This window comes from Oryx dammah, unplaced genomic scaffold, assembly GCF_014754425.2.
Source record: "Oryx dammah isolate SB20612 unplaced genomic scaffold, SCBI_Odam_1.1 HiC_scaffold_26, whole genome shotgun sequence".
Taxonomy (NCBI): domain Eukaryota; kingdom Metazoa; phylum Chordata; class Mammalia; order Artiodactyla; family Bovidae; genus Oryx; species Oryx dammah.
Genome location: NW_024070210.1, coordinates 15,687,319 through 15,704,819, shown reverse-complemented (window position 1 = coordinate 15,704,819; position 17,501 = coordinate 15,687,319). Strand labels below are relative to the sequence as shown.

Below are 17,501 nucleotides of genomic sequence, written 5' to 3'. Positions count from 1 at the left end.
TTACACCTTAGAATAAGGCTTTTATTGTTTAGAAACAATCTTCCAAAAGATGAAACAATCCAAGATTCCCCAAAAATTTATACAAAGATTTTGAGAGTAATATCTGTATTTGTCTTTATACCTCAGTCTATGCGTCTGGGGCCAAGTCATTGTGTGGCACGTGTGCAACTCCCCTGCATGCCTCTCACGTCGTAGCACCTGCTTCCAGGAACACCAGATGAACACAGGGTCTCGGGGTCGGGGGGTGGGGGTCAGGAGGGGAAATCCATGATGCCCCAAGGCTGCAGAGACCCAGACTCCAATCATGTGTGCTCTGACCTGGAAGGTGTCTAGCCAAATGTCCAAGGAGAACAATCAAGGAAGAAGGCGAGAGGAGGAACCCAAGGAGCAGACCAGAGAGGGTCAGCTCCCACCCTCTACCTCAGAGTTCTGCATATCCATTGGGCCCAATATAGTTGATGACCCTCGGGATCTGCGTTACCTGGATCTTCTCCCGGAACGACCCTCAATGCTGATTGACGTCCAGGGGACAATTTGCAAAACCAACAGACTTGTCCTTAATCCCAGGTAAGTATGAGATACAATTCTGGGACTTTTGTCTTGGGAACCTGCCTAAAGAAAGATGCTTGCCTGGTATGACGTGATCCGGATGCCCCTCGAGCAGACGTGGGGCAGCGATGGATGAGCAATCTGACCTCAGCACCAAGGGTCTTCCAGTCTGGCCCTGTCCAGGCCATTCTCTGCCCCACCTTCCCCCGTAGGGTGTCCCGAATCCCGTGAACCCTGCGATGCGTCGACTCAACCACCCCTCTTCCTCCGTCCCCACCACCTCTGACACGGAAAATCCATGTCTCCTGAAGAAATCGACCTTCCCCTAACCAAACCCACACTTGCTTTACTACAGTGATTCTCAGACCCAGCAAGAAAAAGAAATGTTCCAGAAGGGGAACCCCCGTCTCAGCCATCATCTGCCTGGAGCCGGAGGTCGCGGGCCCCAGGCCTCGCGGCGAGGTCCGTCGCTGCTGTGTTTCCCGAGGGGCAGGCGGGCAGGCAGTGGTAATCCCTCCTCTCTCCCTGTGGCGGTCGGGCCTCAGCTGCACTTGCAGGACTTCACCACCATGTTAGACAGCTGCTCCACTTTGGGGGTCCTCCCGACATAGTACAGGATGGTCAGGGGCTCCAAGTCCTGGGGTACGCAGCAAGGGGAGGCTGAGGCTTCAGGGTTCAGGGTGTTGTACAGGCCCAGCACCTGGGGAGGGAGGCATCACTGAGAGGCTGAGAAAACTGAGCTTCAAGCCAGGGGCCCAGGGACTCTACAAGGTCTTGGGGCTGCTCCAGAGTCTGCGTGCTTAGTCGCTCAGTTGTGTCCGACTCTTTGAGACCCCAAGGACGATAGCCTGCCAGGCTCCTCTGTCCATGGAGTTCTCCAGGCAACAGTACTGGAGTGGGTTGACATTCCCTTCTCCAGGGGGATCTTCCTGACCCAGGGATCAAATCCAGGTTTGCATTGCCAGCAAATTCTTTAGCATCTGAGCTACCAAAATGGGCCACTGATGTTGTTTCAGAGGACCTGGCGGAACCCAGTTTAGATGAGTGGCAGGTTGCTGCCCACAGGAAATGCAACATACGGCACTGGTCTGAGCATTATTGGTTTAAGCATGAGCCCCACAACCAAGGGACTTGGAAGTGATCATGAAATTCTCTTGGCTGGGAAGAAACATGCCTATGTTGGTTCCTCCTAGCTGTAACTGGTCACTTTGGTGAGCAGCTATGAGGAAATATGCTTCACAAGTTACTGCCCTCTCTCAGATTCCCCTGGAGAGAAAGACAAGCTAGCTTCAGTCGTCGACTTCCCTCCCTCTCTAGTCTCTTCCCTTTGTTTCGTGTTGGCTTCTTCTGTGCGTTTTACATTATCTTTTAAAATAACTTCTACATTCAAGAGAAAAGAATTATTAGAGTTCTTTATCTGATCGTAGATGGGGAGGGAAATGGCAACCCACTCCAGTATTCTTGCCTGGAGAATCCCAGGGACAGAGGAGCCTGGTGGGCTGCCTTCTATGGGGTCGCACAGAGTTAGACACAACTGAAGCAACTTACCAGCAGCAGCAGCAGCAGCAGATCGTAGAAGTCTTTTGGCCCCCAAAGTCTCTGACATATGGAGTGGTATGTGACAGCTAAGTAATTCCCATAGTACAAGAGCAAATAAACAACTTAAAAGTCTGGTTGAAACTAGGCAAGAAAGTTATAAAGGGTAGAATGTCACCCACTGGAGTTGGGCCCAAGTCGGAACCTTCACCGTAAGGGATTTCACCCCAGGTCATCATCCATCCACTCATTCAACAGGCAGCCCATCATGCTTCCTTTTCAAACAAGTGGCCTGGTCAGCTCAGCCCCAGCACCCCATAAGGCATGACCCTGTACCATACCGTGCTGTGGGTTGTGTCTGAGCTGCGGAGGTATGGGCACGGGCCTGAGCAGAAGTTGGCATAGTAGCCCTTTGGTTCGTGGACCCACTTCCAGCCCAGATCCTGTCGGAAGTCAATGTAGAGAGGGCGCACACAGCAGTTCTCCTCCAGATTGCTGCAATGACAGAAAAATTAATTACTAAAAAGAAACTCCCACGGAAATCACTAACATAAAAACGTCACAAGTGGCCCTCATCTGGGCACCTGGAGTCCTTCCTGGTCATCATAAGAGGTGGCTCTGATCGGTGGGATCCCAGGTTCAAGTGCACTGAGCTGTATTAACTATAAAGGCACTTTCCTCTGTCGAAGACCAGAATCCCAAGGACGTAGAAGGCACAGATACATACAGAAATAATATATGATGGAGAGAAAAAAGGCAAAAGTGGTCCTGTCCCTTTTACATCATGACTCAAAATAAAGACTTGAAGTGTTTCACCTGAAACCACGACTCAACTTTGTCGAGCTGGTTTTCCTGTTACCTCCCTAACGTGCACCCAGCCAGAAATGAACTCTAAGCTCAGGCACTTATACGCTATAGTAAATGACTGCTCAGTCTAATCCTAGAGTCCACTGAATCAAAACGAGACATAGCCTTCCATTAGACTCATGATTCCTAGATTACCCCCAATGTGACCATCAGGCCGCTTCAGTTCTGTCACCTGCAGGATCCCTTTTGGCAACACCCCTTGCCAAGCGGGCATCTAGCCTGTGCTGAGACCTAGAAACGTGCTGCTTCCAAAGGCAGCTATTGGCCAGAATCTGACTTCTTGTGGGTTCCCTGGTGAACCACGGTAGACACTCTTGTTTTTATACTCAAGAGCCATTCCTACTCTTCTCTCTTGCCACCTCCCGTTACAGTCTGGAACACTAGATGCTTGTTTTCCTGGCCTCCCTTGCAGGTAGAGATTGTTATACAACCCTGCATAGACCAATCAGACAGAAGCAGATGTATGTAATGGGCAAGGGCAAGTTCAGGCAAAGATATTTGATTCTTTATAAAAGTCAAAGATGAGGGACCTCCTTTGTGGTTCAGTGGCTAAGACTCCACGTTCCCAATACAGGGGACACAGGTTCAATCCCTGGTAAGGGAACTAAATCCCACGTGCCACAACTAAAGATCTCACATGGTGCAAGGAAGATCAAAGATCCCGTGTGCTGCAACTAAGACCTGGTGTAGCCAAATAAATAAAAAAAAATTTTTTTTAAGTCACAGATGGAAAAGGAAAGCTGCTGGTTCTGCTACTTCCCTCCTCCTCTTGTCTTGAGCATGGATAAGATGCCAAGGGCTCTAGCAGTCTTGCTCATGCTTAAGTGACCATAACCAAGGGGGTTATGGTCATAACCCAGCTATTGGCCAGAATAGACAATGTACTTGGCATGGTAGACTGGAAAGAGAAAGCCTGTGTCCTCAATAGCATTAAGCAAGCAGCCAGACCAACCCTGGGGCTGCTCCTACATACTTCTTATGAACAGGAAATCCCCCATGGCTTAAGCCACTGGCCCTTGCAGCCAAGATCATCCATTCCTGTCTGATGGGAGAGCCACACAGAACAAGTGGACATGCCAGCCTCCAGACAGTTGGAGGCAACCACGGTGCCTTTCCTATATGCTCCATTCCTCAAACTCAACATCCCCAGCTCATTCTGTTGTTCCTCAAAAGGTTTTAGATCTAAAAATCTCCCAATTCATTCTCCCCAGCTCCATTCAGGTGTCCTCCTCTCCAGCCAAAATGATCCATTCATGCACCTTCCTTTACCGGAAGCGCTTCCTCCTCCCATAACCCTACATACCCTCATCAGAGCCTCACTCATCCCTGAAGACCCAGCTCCAGTTCCACACCCTTCTGAAGCCTTCCCTGCATCCACAGATGAGCTCCTTATCTCAAATTCTTCACTAAGATTTTTTGTTTAATGTGGACCACTTCTAAAGCCTTTATTGAATTTGTTACAATACGTGTTATTTCTGTTTTGGTTTTATGGCTGAGAGGCACGTGGGATTTAGCTCCCCGACCAGGGACTGAACCCACACCCCCTACACTGGAAGGTGAAGTCTTAACCACTGGACCACCAGGGAAGTCCCATGTCCCAGCTTCTTAAAGCATTTTATCCCTCAGACATTCCCATGGTTGTGGTCATTGTCTACCTTTAAGTAATCACTGTCTATGCTTTTTTATCCTCCTTCCTTATAAATGAGAAACTACTCTGAAATAAGAGAAAATGGATGCTCTTTTTTTAACCTCTTTACAATGGCTGTCCAACTATTTCCAAATTCATAAATTCTCTAGCTCACCTTCCCCACTGCAAATGGAAACTTGTCTTATTTTCGCTCATCCAGGAGCATCCTTGGACCCTCCCTAGGGAACTGAGCCTTTAATGGAAAACTCTGCACTAATCTCCCAGCCACACAAGCAGACCTTAAGAGTATTTTAAAGCATGAAAACCATGGAGAGACCAAGCCTCTAATTCAAGCCATCTCAGCAACACTCTCCTCCTCCTCTAGTACATCCAGGCCTTTACAGGACTGTGATGCAGAAAAACAGTGGGGCTCCCGGAAAAACAGAGATTTGTAAGAGGTTCTAAATCTCCATTCCCCAAGGTGTGTGTGAAAAGCATTGAGGGCCCTCAGTTGCACAAGGCCTAGGTCTGGGGCAACAGGTGAGCAGTCAGTGTTGTTGCGGGAATTCACAGGTCCTGAGTGGGCCCAGGCTTACCGGAAGCAGTAATTGGTGTCCAGGGCCCGCTTCTTCCTCTGACTGTGGCCTGGGCTGTCTAGCCGGTTTGGGGGAATCATCATGAGAATTAGATGGGGGATGTGTTCCTTCTTCTTCTTAAGTCGCCCCAGATCTCCACGGCCCGGATCATCATCACTGTCCACACCTGCAGAAGGAAGGAAGGTGATGGTCTCCTGTCTCAAAGGACAGGGTGGATGCTACTTTCTCATTCCATCCCCACCCTGTTCAGGAGGTGGGACGGTGGGGTCTTCGAGGAAGGCATGGGTAAGACACAGCTTCATGTTAATGTCCAGCTGCAGGAACGGGAAGACCCAATAGAAGAACTGGTATCAAGGGACCTGCAAGACGCTTATGCTCAGATGCCCTCGTGACTCCTGAGGGTAATCCTCCAGAGGGCACAGCCCTTCCTGGGATGCTTCCTAGAGAGATTCCTACAGAGATTCGGGAAGCATCCTTGTCACTACGAGGCTCAAACACATTCCTGTGAGTTGTCGGTTTAGATCCTGAAACTTAGAGCTGGAGGTGTGAGTCTCCTCTCATAATCTGAACTGGTCAAGACGGCATTAAGTTCCCCTCTGCTTTCCAGATGTCACAATTTAAGACAGTTTGAATGGGAGCCAGGGGAACAAGAATCAACAATTGCTAACGTTCGCATCAGGCCTTCCCTGGTGGCCCAGATGGTAAAGAATCCGCCTGCAATGAGGGAGACCTGTGTTCGATCCCTGGGTTGGAAAGATCTCTAGAGAAGGGACTGGCAACCCTCTCCAGTATTCTTCCCCGAAAAATCCCATAGACAGAGGAGCCTGGCGGGTTGCAGTCCATGGGGTCACAAAGAGTTGGACACGACTGAGGGACTCACACACATACACAACACTCACACTGCACTTATAATTTCAAAATGTTTTCTCTATAAAACTCAGCTAGGATCACGAAGTGTATGAAAACAGCAGAGAAACTCCAAAAGGAAACCTGCTAGTTCATCTGCAAAGCCTGAAAACTGAATTTGAGTCTCAACTACAAGAAGATCTATTTTGATGCCCAGCTGCCGGCGGCTGTCCATCTCCATCAGGGACAGGAACAGGAGGAATGGGATTTGCATGGTGACAGCATGGACAGGGAGGCCTGGCATGTTGCAGTCCATGGGGTGGCAAAGAGTTGGACACGACTGAGCGGCTGGACTGGACTGAGCCTCTGGACTGAACTGAGCTGAGGAGGGAGGGACACGGGCCTCACACATGAGCACAGGACTGGGAGATCGACAGCACTGGCATACTCTTAAGGTCTGCTTGTGTGGCATTGCAAGTTTCCGCTTCTGAAAATCTTTATGAACAAGAAAACTATTGACTGAAGTGGGAGGATTTCATCCCAATTCAGGATGTAGGTAAGGACTTCAAAGGTCTTTTGAGCTCTGAGGTTCTGTGATTAGGATGTCAAATGATTTGCTTTAAAAAAAAAAAAAAAAGACTGTTGCACATGGCAATACCAAGCCCACAAACTCTATAACCCACCCATGCTCTGCAACAAGAAAAGCCTGCACCTCAGTGAGAAGGCCTTGCATCACAACTAAAGAAGACCCCACACACGCACAAGTAGAGAAAGCCCGAGTGCAACAACAAAGATTCAGTTCAGTTCAGTTGCTCAGTCGTGCCCGACTCTTTGTGACCCCATGAACCGCAGCACACCAGGCCTCCCTGTCCATCACCATCTCCTGGTGTTCACCCAAATCCATGTCCATCGAGTGGGTGATGCCATCCAACCATCTCATCCTCTGTCTTCCCCTTCTCCTCCTGCCCTCATTCTTTCCCAGCATCACAGTCTTTTCAAATGATTCAGCTCTTCACATCAGGTGGCCAAAGTATTGGAGTTTCAGCCTCAACATCAGTCCTTCCAATGAACACTCAGGACTGATCTCCTTTAGGATGGACTGGTTGGATCTCCTTGCAGTCCAAGGGACTCTTAGTACAGCCAAAAAAAGTTAGGTTCAGAAATAAAGTTCATGAAGGACTTCCCAGGGTTGAGGGTCAAGAAAGGCCCTCAAACGGGTACCTTTTTCCAGACACATCTCTGACCTTAGGCTTTAAATTGGTTAGTTTGACCTCAACAAACCACTTGGCCTCAGGAATGCCTCCATGAACCCACAACAGGGCTTCACAAAGAAAACAAAATTTCTCTGAAATTCAGAGACTGTCTAGGCTCAACACCTTGAAAACATACTGGAAAACCAGAAATGGCTCTCAACTATTTTGCCCTCTCCATGCAAGCACCCTGAGGCCTGAAGCAGCTCAAACCCATTGGACGCCTTGGGTGGGCTCTGCAACATCTGGAAAGCCCAGCAGTCAGAGTGTGAGTGCTCATGGCCACCAAAGTTCATTTCTTTTAGGGGAAGTGAAGACAACTCTCATTTGCTGAGTATCCAAGCACTCTATTTCAGATATGTAAGCTCAAATAATTTCTCACCCCCCAGTTTGCTGACTGATCAGCTTGCCTATATGATTTCAGAGGTCTTATCAGCACAATATTGTCTTCCAGATGCTCATGCATTCTCTATAGAATAGGGAGTTCTTGCTTTGAGGACAAAACAGAATATGGAAAAAACCCAAAAGAACTTTCTGGCCAACCCAATACAAAACAGTCAGCCATCTCTGTGAGGGAGCTTGCTTCCCCTTCTCAGGGTCTGGCCAGGGGTCTCCTGTTTTATCTAGCTTTATTAACTCCCCCCACCCATCCTACCATAAACATCCCTTTTGTTACCTTTGAATTTGATTTCCATCAGCTCTTGAATGTTTTCCAGGATATCCCCATTGGGCTGAAAGGTGTGACAGGGACAGTGGATGCTGATTTCCAGACCTAAGTTGGATTCTGCAAAATAAGACACAGAGCTGATGAGAAAAGCAGTCTGCGTGATGAAGCACGCAGCCTGCACACCCACGTAGCTGTCTACCCACAGCCACACATGGACGAGCCAAGGGCTCTCCCGCCACACACAGTCACGGGGCCGGGAGACAGAAGGTGGTCCCAGAGCTTTCGAGGACCTCCATGAGCATGTTGCCTCGTTCCACGTATTTCTGTTGTGTTACGTGTCACCAAATGGAGACATAAACTAGTGGGCCTCATGCAGGAGAATTTTAATAGTCATCTATTTTTCCAAGGATGGTATTAGGGAAAAACTGTCACCAGCCTAGTAGGGGCAAAAGAATGAGGGTGCAGGAAAGGAGGAGGAAAACAGTCACTGCCACCACCCCCGCCCCCCTGCCGCCCCCGATGTGTCAGCTGGGAGAGGAGACGTTCAACCAACCCGCTGAGAAAGGATGGAGCAGAGAGGAAGAGGAACAAGAGGTGACAAGTATGAGGAAGCCTGGACTGCCAGGGTTTGGTGACTCATATGCTGGGGCTAAAAGGCCAACTCTGGCCCTTTCTCCTATTGGCTGTGGGATTAGGTATTTTGGTAACTAAAACTGGAAAAGCAAGGGAATTAGGAAAAGGGGTTGAATATAAAATAAATGAAAAATTTGAACTGAATCCAGTAGTTTTGTACAGGGAAACCAGGTAGAGTCTAGGATCATGCCAATTCTGGTGGGTAAGAAGCTTCCCTGGTTGATCCGGGGCAGTGCCCAGGTATGGGAGGACGTGGGCGATGACCTCTGAGCTCAGAGTCAGCCTGAGTTCAGAGATGCGCTGCTGTCTGAGATCACCCTAGTTCTGTGTCAGCATCCAGCCCTGGGGCCAACCTGGAGTCTTCCAGAAATCTGATGTCATCAGGGAAAACCCCAAAGAGTCCAGGCCAGCTCAGCATCCTTCTCATGGACAGAATGGCCCAACCCCAGAGACTGCAGGCAGTGTTGGGCAGACCTGGATGTCCCAGTTCTACTGGTTAAAAACCATCTCAAAGGGCTGGTTAAAAACCAGCTCAAAGGGCTTCCCCCGTAGCTCAGCGGGAAAGAATCCACCTGCCAGTGCAGGAGATGTGGGTTCCATCCCTGATCCAGGAAGATCCCACATGCTGCGGAGCAACTAAGCGCGTGAGCCACAACCACTGAGCCTGTGCTCTAGAGCCCGGGAACCACAACTGCTGAGCCCACTTGCCTAAACTACTGAAGCCTGTGCCCCCCAGACCCCATGCTCTGCAACAAGAGAAGCCACTGCAATGAGAAGCCTGTGCACTGCACCTAGAGAGTAGCCCCTGCTGTCCACAATTACAGAAAGCCCGCACTCAGCAACAAAGATCAGCACAGTCATAAACAATTAAAAAAAAAAAAAGCTCAGTCCCTTCTTCCATAAACTCCAGATCCCAGCTTTATCTATCCCACCCCAGTCACGGCAGCCTCTGGGACACATTGACACCTGCTGAGCTTTCTGTTCCAGGTGAGCTCTGGTAGGGAGGAGACGAGTCAATATAATAAGGATGCTGAGCCCCAGATGGAGAACTAGAAGTGAACAGAGAGGGAGGCATAAGGAGTGTACCCTTTCTGGTTTCAGGCAGGTAGAAGAAGGAGCTGGAGTAGCTGAAACGGGCTACATAAAACGTAGTACACTTCTATTACCCAGAAGAATTTTCAGTCCAGGAGAGACTGAAAGTCCCATGGATCTGTCAGTTAGAAGGCTGAGATGCAGACATGCTGGGGAGACTTAGGGTTAGGGTGCAGATGGTGAATGTGAGATGGTGCCTGGCTTAGCTAACAGGCTCCGTCTAGGTAGGAGGCTCAGAGAATGATGGGGACAAATCACCAACGTTTGTTGAGCGTTGCTGCCTGCACGCTCTAAGACTCTGCATGCCTTGACTCACGTATCAAATCTCCATACTAATCCTACAGAGCAGGGACTGTTATTCCTCCCCTCCACACGAGGACACTGAGGCTCAGGGAAAATTAAATGGCTTGATGGAGATGTCCAGTAAGTGGTAGAATCAAGATTCAAACACAGGCAGCCTGAATCAGAGCCACACTCATGACTGTTAGAGACAAAGAGGAACAAAGAGGGCCCAGCAGGGACCACCAAGGAAGATGCCCACCCAGTCACTGAGATACAAAACAGTTGTGTTTTCCCAGTGTGCCCCCTGTCCCGAGCCAAGGCACTGGGCGTGCTCCCCACCCGCCCTGCTCAGGGAGGCCTGGCTCTGCACACAGAGAAGCCACCACATTGGACCAATTGCACAAGAGTGAGGACTGGGCCCCCAACCCTGGAGAGGGCTCCAGCTGGCTCTTAGCCCAGAAGGGAACTGGTGCAGAGCAGGCTCTTCAATGTTTGCTGAACTAAGACTGGACATGTGACTCAGTTTCCTCACAGTCCACACCACCGACTCCTCCACTTGCAGTCCATTTACTACTTTGTTTGGGGCCAAGAACCCTCAAGAGATTCAGAAACTCTGCAGAGTAAAGGTCTGTGTCTGACTCCCCGGAACACAGGGTGGGCAGCATCTGCCGGAGCGGGGACGGAAGGTTCCAGAGAAGAACTAACCTCAGAATTGGCAGCGGTGTGGATGGTGGGTGGGACACCCATAGGTTTTATTACGAAATTATCTTTTTTGATGTCTCAAGGAGGATGGAAATCATTCTCTATGCAAACTTCTCATTGAGTTCTGCAGCTGTGAAAATAAGAACTCTAAGTGCCGAGGGCTTCAAAGAAATCCAGGTGGAGCTGATCAGAATCAGACAGGGAAGCTAAGAGACGAATTTCCCCGCCTCTCTTCTCTGTAGCCATGTTGAGTCCTGGGCAGAGTGCTGGCTGAGTCAGATTTCCCACGGCACGGCTGTCAGCTGATGTGCCTGGGTTCTCCAAGGTTCCCTCCTTTCGTGTGCAGCTGAGGAGATCCGACAGAGTTCCCGGTACCCTTGGAGCTGAGGCAGGACCTCCAGCCCACCATCTGTCAGCTCAGCCACCAGGTTATGCCCCTCAGATGGGAGCCTGCACACTCAGATGCCGAGAGCGCGCAGCAGGTTATGTGAGCACAGTGAGCCTGTGTGTCATGCTGAACTGGGACTACCAGCCTCACTCGTGGAGAACAATGGGGAATGGTGGGGCCTGGGGTGACATGAAGACCACATGCCCCACCTTCCAGAGGTGGTCCTACTCATCTCTGATGGATCGTTACCCATTTGTCAAGAAAAGTCGAATGTCTAGGTTTTATGTGAAATCCCTGGACATTAATTAAAACTGTTAACCGCTGCTGCTGCTGCTAAGTCGCTTCAGTCGTGTCCGACTCTGTGCGACCCCATAGACAGCAGCCCATGAGGCTCCCCCATCCCTGGGATTCTCCAGGCAAGAACACTGGAGTGGGTTGCCATTTGCTTCTCCTGTTAACCGCTAGTTAAATCGAAAACAATACGTAGGCCAACATGTTTGTGATCTCTGCCTTCGAGCATTAACCCTTAATTTCCTAAACCATCGAGGAGGACAAAGAAGGCCCCACCTGTCCCAGGGACTCTGGGTATCCATATGTATGTGGGTGGACTGTGGATCCACGGCAGCTGATGAAGGCAGAAAATTCTTCACAAGAGGGATACAAGGAACAGACAGGACTGCTTTAGGTGCCCGCACCCCACTGAGCAGAGACCAGGAAGTGCCACCAAGTAAAGAAGAGGAGAAATAGTGGAGTGTGATGCCCTGAGTCCCCAAGACTGTCAGTCAGGAAGTCCACGTTCTAATCCAGACTCAATGACTCTGGTCAAGCCAATTAACTTCTCTGGGCTTCCATTTCCTCACCTGACCTAACAGAAGCTCACTCTCCCATAACGGGCTTCCCAGGTGGCGCAGTGGAATCCACCTGCCAATGCAGAAGGCACAAGAGGGTTCAACTGCTGATTCGAGAAGATCCCCGGGAGTAGGAAATGACAACCTGTTCCAGTATTCTTGCCCAGAAAATTCCCTGGACAGAGGAGCCTGGAAGGCTACAGTCCACGGGGTCACAGAGTGACCACACACAGCACTCACATAAGGAGCCGAACACTTGGAGGTTCTCTGAAACACAATGGCTCTTTAAAATGGCTCTGCGAGGCATGCAGGGAAGGTGAGGAAGCAGAACCAGTAAAGGGGAGATCTGGACGATAGGAAGTCTGATACTAGACAGCCCCACTTTATGACTGACTACCAGGCCTTTCAAACTTAATCAACAAAATAGAACCTTCCTCCAAACCTGCTCATCTCCCAGGCCTCCTTATTTCAGTAAGCGTTACCATCTGGGTGTTCAGTCTCAAATCTTCAGAGTCATCTAGACTCCTCTTGTGTCCTCTCACCCCACACCTAATCAGCCCAGTCAGTCCTATTGGCTCCGCCTCCAAAATACAGAACAAACCCAAAATACAGAGCAAACTGCCCCAGCCAAAGCCCACAGTGCTCTCACGTGGATTGCTGCAGTGGCCCCTAACCTCTTCCCTTGACCTCATGACAACCAGAGGATCTTAAACCAAATCACCTCACCCCACATTCCCAGCCCCGCTTGTAACCCTCCTAGGACATCTCATCACACTTGGAATAAGTTCTAACGCCTGACCACAGCCTGGCGGGTCCTACATCTAGGCTCCTGGTCCTCTCTGACCACTCCCCGGCCCCCCGCCCCCAGCTCCAGTCACACCAGGCAGTCTGCTGCTGCCAGAACAAACTGAGCCTGGGTTTCATTGCTTTTGCTTTAGCACATCCTTTATCCTGACCTTCACAAACGGGCTCTTTCCCATCCCTCAGAGCTCAGTGCACCAGCTCCTTCTTCATAGAGACTCTCGCTGAGTATCTGACGACGGGCCCCACCCAGGCACTAGCACTTCGCCCTCTTTCTGATCTTCCTGGTACTCATCACTGTTGGAAAGTCTTATTCCTCAGTGTTTATTTGTTTACTACGTGTCTCTCCCACCAGAACAAAAGCCCCATGAGATGTGGGACCCTGCCTGTCTGGTTCACTGCTGAATCCCCAAGGGCCTGGCTCGGAGCATTTACTCAGTTGAATGAAGGAATGATGGACACACAGCAAGTTAATGGCCAAGCTGGGCTTTGAACACAGATCTGTTGTCTCCCCTAGTGCCATCCCCTTCCCTGTGTCATGAAGAAAGAAGGGACCAGAGGTTCCTTCCAAAATGCTCATCCTGAGTCAACCTACCTCTCCGCAAGAGCCATTCACGCACAGTGTCTGTGACGTCGAAAGACAGCCACTCGCCAGTGCCCCGCGTGGGCAGGTTCTTGCCATCGATATACCGCTGCTTGGCTATGTGCTCACCCGGCTGGAGGATCTACGGGGCAGAGGAAGGAGTAAGTCCCGAGGCCAGGACAGGGCACCTGAGCGTCACGGTGCAGCAGGACGGGGAGGGGAACAGGAGCCAACTAAGACTTCTGAAATGCTCTTTCGAGCTCCTCAGTTAAGTCTTAATCCTCTTAAGCAGCAGTCCCCAAACTCTTTGACACCGGGGCCCAGTTTCATGGAAGATAACTTTTCCACGGATCGGGAAGGAGGGGGGTGGTCTCGGGATGTTTCAAGCGCATTACCTTAATCGTGCACTTTATTTCTAATCTAATGCCGCCGGCCGCTGATCTGACAGGAGGTACCGGTCCGTGGCCCAGAGGTTAGGGACCCCTGTTCTTAATGACAGACACGGGTACAGAAACTAAGGCTCAGAGAAGGCGGGATTCACACCCAGGCCTGCTGCACTCTGAGCAGAGCGCAGGCTCAATCTGGCAAAGGAACTGACTTTCCACCCGCCACGTGGTGCCTATCCTGGGAGGAGGTTCACCTGGAAGAGCTCAATCCTCTGCTCGCTGCGCTTGGAGGCGGGGTTGGGCATCCGAAAGACCCGGAATTCTGCTCGGAACAGGTTGGTTTCATTTTTCTCCACTGAGGACACGTTGAAGCGGAAAATCTTGGAGGTGATGCCTTTGGGGCAGACGGTCAGGTCATCTAGGAGGCAGAGCATTGGGGGAGGGGGGAAGCACAGTGTGAGTGACACCCATGGGGACAGTGTGCTGCCAGCGCACTCATCAAGGGGGGCCCACCTGGGACGGCGCTGGAGCCCTGAGGCCTCAGACCTACAGGTAAGAAGTTAGGGGGGAGATTCTTGGTGGCCCGGAACCGTACACAGGCCTGATGGAGAAGCAAGGCATGGAGCCCCACCCAGGACATGGCACCGACAACTGGCCCCTCCAGCCCTTCGTCTCATTATCTCCACTCTGGCAGGCTGTCCAACCTGCTTTCCTACTCCTTTAAAAAATATAGATTCTCCAACAGCATCAGCAATTTCCCCTAGGCGTTTAATCACTGCATAGCTAGCTGATTCATTCACGCCTTTGTTCATTCAGATATTTATTCATTCATCAGACATGCATTGAGCAAATGCTACATGCCAAGCACAGGCTAACGCTGGGAAGCAAAAATTAATAGACAAGGGAACTCCCTGGTGGGCTAGCGGTAAAGGATCCACCGTTTACTAAGGCAGAGGACATGGATTCAACTCCTGGTCAGGGAATTGAGATCTCAGGTGTCTGGGGAGAAACTAAGCCCGAGCTCTGCAACTACTGAGCCCATGCGCCACAACGAAAGATCCCACATGAAGCGATGAAGATCCTGTGTGCAGAAACAAAAACCCGACACAGTCAAATAAATATTTTAAAAAATGGACAGACAGGGGCCCTGCCTTCAGGGAGATTAACATTCAGAGGCGGGGCTATTAGTGCGTAGACCAAACAACAGGACCAGAGAGAGAGAGCAGTAAGGGCCTTTGGAGATGCTCAGAAGTCGCTGTAAACAGGCCAAAGAAGGGAGAGAGCGATAGCACATCACAGAAGTGGTGATTATGTGATCTGGGTCCGACGGGAGGAAAGGGTCTAAGGATGCAAAGGAAAGAAATTTTATGTGGAAGGATATGGAAGCAAAAGCAAGAAGGAGAGGAAAACGCAAGTGAGTGAGGGGCCTGAAGCAGCCAGGCTGGAGCCCATGAGACAAGGTCAAGACAGTCGACTGGGATCTACCTGCGGGGAGGCTGAAACGTCAGACCGAGGGGTTGATTTTATATCATCAACAGTAGGGAGTCATGGAAAGTGACACTTTAGCTCTAATAAGATAGCACGGGAGTGGCAAAGAGTCCATATCTAGAGCCTGGCAGACCCCCAGATGCTTCTTCATTGCGTGAAAGCGGGTCCATCACCACTGGCTCCTAAGGATTACTTTCCCTGACTGCACACGCTATGCCAGCCTCTGCACCCTGCTGGCTTCTGCACCTCTGTCCACAGACAGAAGGCAGCACATGTTCTTTCCCACTCCTACCAGAGTGAGACAAGGGAGACAAAAAGATCCTGCCTTTTCTTTACAACCCCAAGGTCCGAGCAGCATTAACACCCCAGAGAAACACTTTCTACACAAAGGGTAACAACAGCCAGAACTTGAAATTCAAGCTCAGAGACCCAGATTCCACACATAATGAACATGGCTGGAACAAGCCCATAATCACCCCAGGGGTGGTTTAGGAAGTCATGGACAGGGCGGGAGGATCAGAGGCCTGGACACAAGCACACACACTACTGAGCTTTAGGAAAGGATGAGTGAGTGTTTCTGGAAATTGCCATCTGGTGGGTCTGACACTGGCTCTTAGAAAAGTAATGGAACAGATGTTGGGAAAACAAATGTGTGAATGCCAGCTAATGAAGCCCTGATTAATAACTGGCTTTGAAAGAATGAATACTGCCAACAATTCCCCCAAACCATTTCGGATAGAACCAGAAAGAGGGACCACGGTGGCAGTTCAGTTTTGGAGTTTGAAAGTCTGTAATCCCCTGGACATAGGTAAGCTCCTTGCAGATGTGAGTGTTGGACCATAAAGAAGGCTGAGCACTGAAGAATTGATGCTTTCGAACTGTGGTGCTGGAGAAGACTCTTGAGAGTCCCTTGGACTGCAAGGAGATCCAACCAGTTCATCCTAAAGGAAATCAGTCCTGAATATTCATTGGAAGGACTGATGCTGAAGCTGAAACTCCAATCCTTTGGCCACTTGATATGAAGAGTTGACTCATTGGAAAAGACCCTGATGCTGGGAAAGAGTGAAGGCGAGAAGAGAAGAGGACGACAGAGGATGAGATGGTTGGATAGCATCACTGACTCAATGGACATGAGTTTGAGCAAGCTCTGGGAGATGGTAAAGGACAGGGAAGCCTGGCGGGCTGTAGTCCATGGGGTTGCAAAGTCAGACACAACTGAGCGACTGAACAGCAAAGCAACAAGACTAGTACCTCCAGTAAGTGTTGCAAGAGGGGATAAAAGATATCTCAGCGCAGTGTGCACATTGCTATAAAAAGGAAAAGGGAAACAAGATAGCCTGTGCCAGTGAGGTGAGTCAGAGTGGGGACAAGACAGTGGGAAGCCAAGAGATGGAGGAATGAGAAGCCAAGGGGATCTTCAGGACACCCTAGTCACCTCTCTTTCTCTGTTTCTTCCAGTTCATCCATCAGTTACTGTTCCCCAAGATAGACTCCTCTTGATGGGAATTTCAGGGAGATTTCAAGAAGTGGGAAAGGTCATTTTTAACTGCTTAGGATCTACAGATTTCTAACAGACTCAGAAGGAATGTTAGGGGTCCTCTAGTTCCTCAGGGAACTAGGAACCAGGCTTCACAGAAGGAGGTGAGCAGCAGGGTGAGCCAGTGAAGCTTCATCTGTTTTTATTGCCGCTCCCCATCACTCCCGTTACTGCCTGAGCTCCACCTCACCCCCATCCCCCCCTGAACGTGGAGAAATCATCTTCCATGAAACTGGTCCCTGGTGCCAAAAAGGCTGAGGACAGCTGATCTACTACAACCCACTTCAGATGAAGAAATTCATGCCCAGAGGGGTCATGAATTAGTTAACACACGCAAACTGACACTAGCAAGCAAAGCTCAGACACACTCATTAGTGGGAGAGAAAGTAAAATGTAAACACAATCTCCTTGACCATTAAATCCACTGAGTACTAACAATACTTTAAATATGTCGTGGAATGAGCCAGAGTATAAATAAATAAAATGTAATGACACTCTCTTACATTTCATAGAATGTCTATTAACTCACCTGAGCCTCTAATGATCCTTGAGGAGAATAAGTAAAATTTACCATTTTAAAAAAGAGAAGCGTGAGCATCAGGAAGGTTAAATCACTTTTTCAAGATCACTCAGCTGAGGGCTTCCCTGGTGACCCAGTGGTAGAGAATCTGCCTTGCCAATGCAGGAGACACGGGTTTGATCCCTGGTTCAGAAAGACCTCATATGCCATGGAACAACAAAGCCTGTGCGCCACAACTCCTAAGCCTGCAGAGTACTGCAGAGTCCAGGCAGCGCCACTCCCGAGCCTGCGCTGCAGAGCCCA

General features: G+C 49.9%; 1 protein-coding gene across 1 annotated transcript in view; it reads right to left on the bottom strand.

Moving 5' to 3' along the window:
- The window catches only part of TGFB3 (transforming growth factor beta 3), a 24,469-nt gene continuing 6,968 nt past the window's right edge, over positions 1–17,501 (bottom strand). The window contains exons 2-7 of the mRNA XM_040226040.1: positions 13,908–14,071; positions 13,280–13,409; positions 7,948–8,055; positions 5,176–5,341; positions 2,427–2,580; positions 1–1,249 (exon numbers count right to left, since the gene is read on the bottom strand). Coding sequence (XP_040081974.1) covers positions 1,091–1,249; positions 2,427–2,580; positions 5,176–5,341; positions 7,948–8,055; positions 13,280–13,409; positions 13,908–14,071 — 881 coding nt within the window. The 3' untranslated portion in view covers positions 1–1,090. The remainder of the gene's footprint in view (positions 1,250–2,426; positions 2,581–5,175; positions 5,342–7,947; positions 8,056–13,279; positions 13,410–13,907; positions 14,072–17,501) is intronic.